Below are 2,500 nucleotides of genomic sequence, written 5' to 3' on the forward strand. Positions count from 1 at the left end.
TCCTTAATCCTTCTCTAGGGGGAGAAGTAAGGAGTATAAAATATGTGTGTTATATTAACATACTTAAAGAAGAAAACTGGTTTACTGGCTTAGGACTAATGAAACGTCTAGGCTTTTAATAGCATGCTGTAAGAGAGTGTGATATTTGTGTTTTATTTTCATTTTCTTCTCTCTCCATGTGTTATGTTTGATTTTAGTCCTATAAATGTCAATACCACATTTTTCCCAAAAAAGCCCTCATTACATATATGGCAACTTGAGATAGCATTTACATGTGAATGGTAAATCTCTTTTTAAAAATAAAATAAAATATTCTGAGGCTTGAAGTAGAAGAATGTGGTATGAACGTTGACTTTGTAAGATAAACTGTAGACTAACTTCTGTCCTGTGTGTGCCATCATGTGACAGAGGAGGAGCACGAGAACCCATCCCCCCTCCGGGACACCCTCTCACCACGTGAGTCACGAAGTATGTCTGTAATTATTTTTTCTGTCTGCAAATAATCCATTTCAATTTTCTTTTAGTATTATGTCATTTTAAGGTATCTGACGGAGATTTTGGTAACTATCCTTATATAGTATTCAATTGTTTGGGTTATGAACATATTTCTTTCATAAAAGGAACTGAATTTTTCTAGTCATTATGTTTACCTATGTATCCCAGCAGTGTATGTAAGTTCATGAGTACTAATAGGATTACAGAGAGAATTGATATATACTGATATACAGTCAAGCACAAATGAATTGGAAGACCATTTATTTATATCAAGAATTTAGCTATTTGTATCCTTTGTACTTTTTAGTAAATGTTTTGGACACCATATCGTGTTATACCCTGGCCTCTGGTTCATTGCTCTTTACATCCGTTTTAAACTCATGGTATGAGACAAATTATATTGTAGAAAAGAAGTGGATTTAATAAGAATTTTAAACAAATTTATTGGTTACTATATTAGATTCTCATCATACTAACCTGACAGCTGGATTTAGTATTTGCATTTTTTCTTTCATTGAATAACTTTTCCCAATCTGGCTATTGGTATGAAAGTGATATTTGTCATGGAATGAATTTTAGTTAATTATTTTGTTATATTTTGTTAGGATTCAACAAGAAGTAAGATGAAGCACATTACTAAGTTGAACCAGCTTTGATGCATAAAAACTTTGAAAGAGCTTTATGAAATTTCTAGCTAATTAAGTTTACAAGAAGTAGTACCAAAAAAGATGAGAGTAATTGTAATTTACTCACCTATTAAACAGATATACCTATTTTTTTATATTTTCAGTTTGAAAGTCTTTACTCCTTTTTTTTTTACTGAAGTCTGACGATCATAGACTGATTAAGATGATCTATTAAATGCTTTTTGACTCTATAATTTCTGTTTTATTTTTAGCTTATATAATTTTTTATCTTGTTAAAGAGCTTACAGTTAAGATAATTCATTGATTTTTGTAAAGAAAAAAATAAGACATTCATTGGTCATGTACTTATGGGGTTACCAAACTTGCTTATATAATTTTAAAATGTTGATAACATGGTAATCTTTCTCCAAACGTGGTAAACCTTATCCAATTTGTTAACACTAAGTCCTAGTGAATAGCCAGTAACCCAGTTTACAAAACAGATATTTGTGTATTAATGTTGATTATTTGAGTATATTTTGGATAAGTATGAATCTGGATACACAAACATGCACATGTATGTACAAGCACAGGCACAAGCACAAGCACAAGCACAAGCACAAGCACAAGTACACACACACACACACACACACACACACACACACACACACACACACACACACACACACACACACACACACACACACACACACACACACACACACACACACACATATATATACTTGCATACTTAAGCAAGAACTTAAGAGCAAGTGAAAGAGAACTAAGGTATGACAATTCTGTAGTAAACTGAGTAAATGTTAGGCTAGTTTTTGTATTGTTATGTGTATTACTGGACTAGATTAGTAGTAGAAGTTAGTTTGTGTCATTCGTCTTATCTGTTGTAGTTATAGCTGGTTGTTTTTCTGGTGTAGTTACATGGTCCATGCATATTGATGTGTATAGATATATATTTTTTAATGTTCAGTGTTTTATTATATATTCTTCCGCTCTATGTACATCTTGATCTTCAAAAACTTTCTGATGATATATATTGCATATAATTTTTTTGTTGCAATTTATTGAATCTATTATCTTATTTTCATAAGAAATGTTTTTAGTTAATTTCCTTTTAGATTCAACATGGGAGAGAAATTACAGCAGGTGTTGCGTATTAATTTCATAAATATTTTAAGCAAATATTATACAGGGCTTCTGCTATGATAACTTTATACAACTGATACTCTATTAATATCCTATGAAATTTAGCATTGCTTTCCCTTACATTATATGTTTTTCTGTTTATTCATTTCATTCTGAAATTCTTCAGCAGTGAAGGTGAATGGTAATCATTGGAAATAGTACTTATTCTTATGGAG

At 31.0% G+C, this 2,500-nt stretch overlaps 1 protein-coding gene across 1 annotated transcript in view; it reads left to right on the forward strand.

Moving 5' to 3' along the window:
• Positions 1–2,500, forward strand: part of LOC122256440 (uncharacterized) — a 63,284-nt gene that overhangs the window by 27,494 nt on the left and 33,290 nt on the right. The window contains exon 11 of the mRNA XM_086534636.1: positions 409–456. Within this exon, the coding sequence (XP_086390762.1) occupies positions 409–456 (48 nt within the window). The remainder of the gene's footprint in view (positions 1–408; positions 457–2,500) is intronic.

Source organism: Penaeus japonicus, unplaced genomic scaffold, assembly GCF_977035675.1.
Source record: "Penaeus japonicus unplaced genomic scaffold, GWHDUDI00000001_assembly GWHDUDI00000041, whole genome shotgun sequence".
Taxonomy (NCBI): domain Eukaryota; kingdom Metazoa; phylum Arthropoda; class Malacostraca; order Decapoda; family Penaeidae; genus Penaeus; species Penaeus japonicus.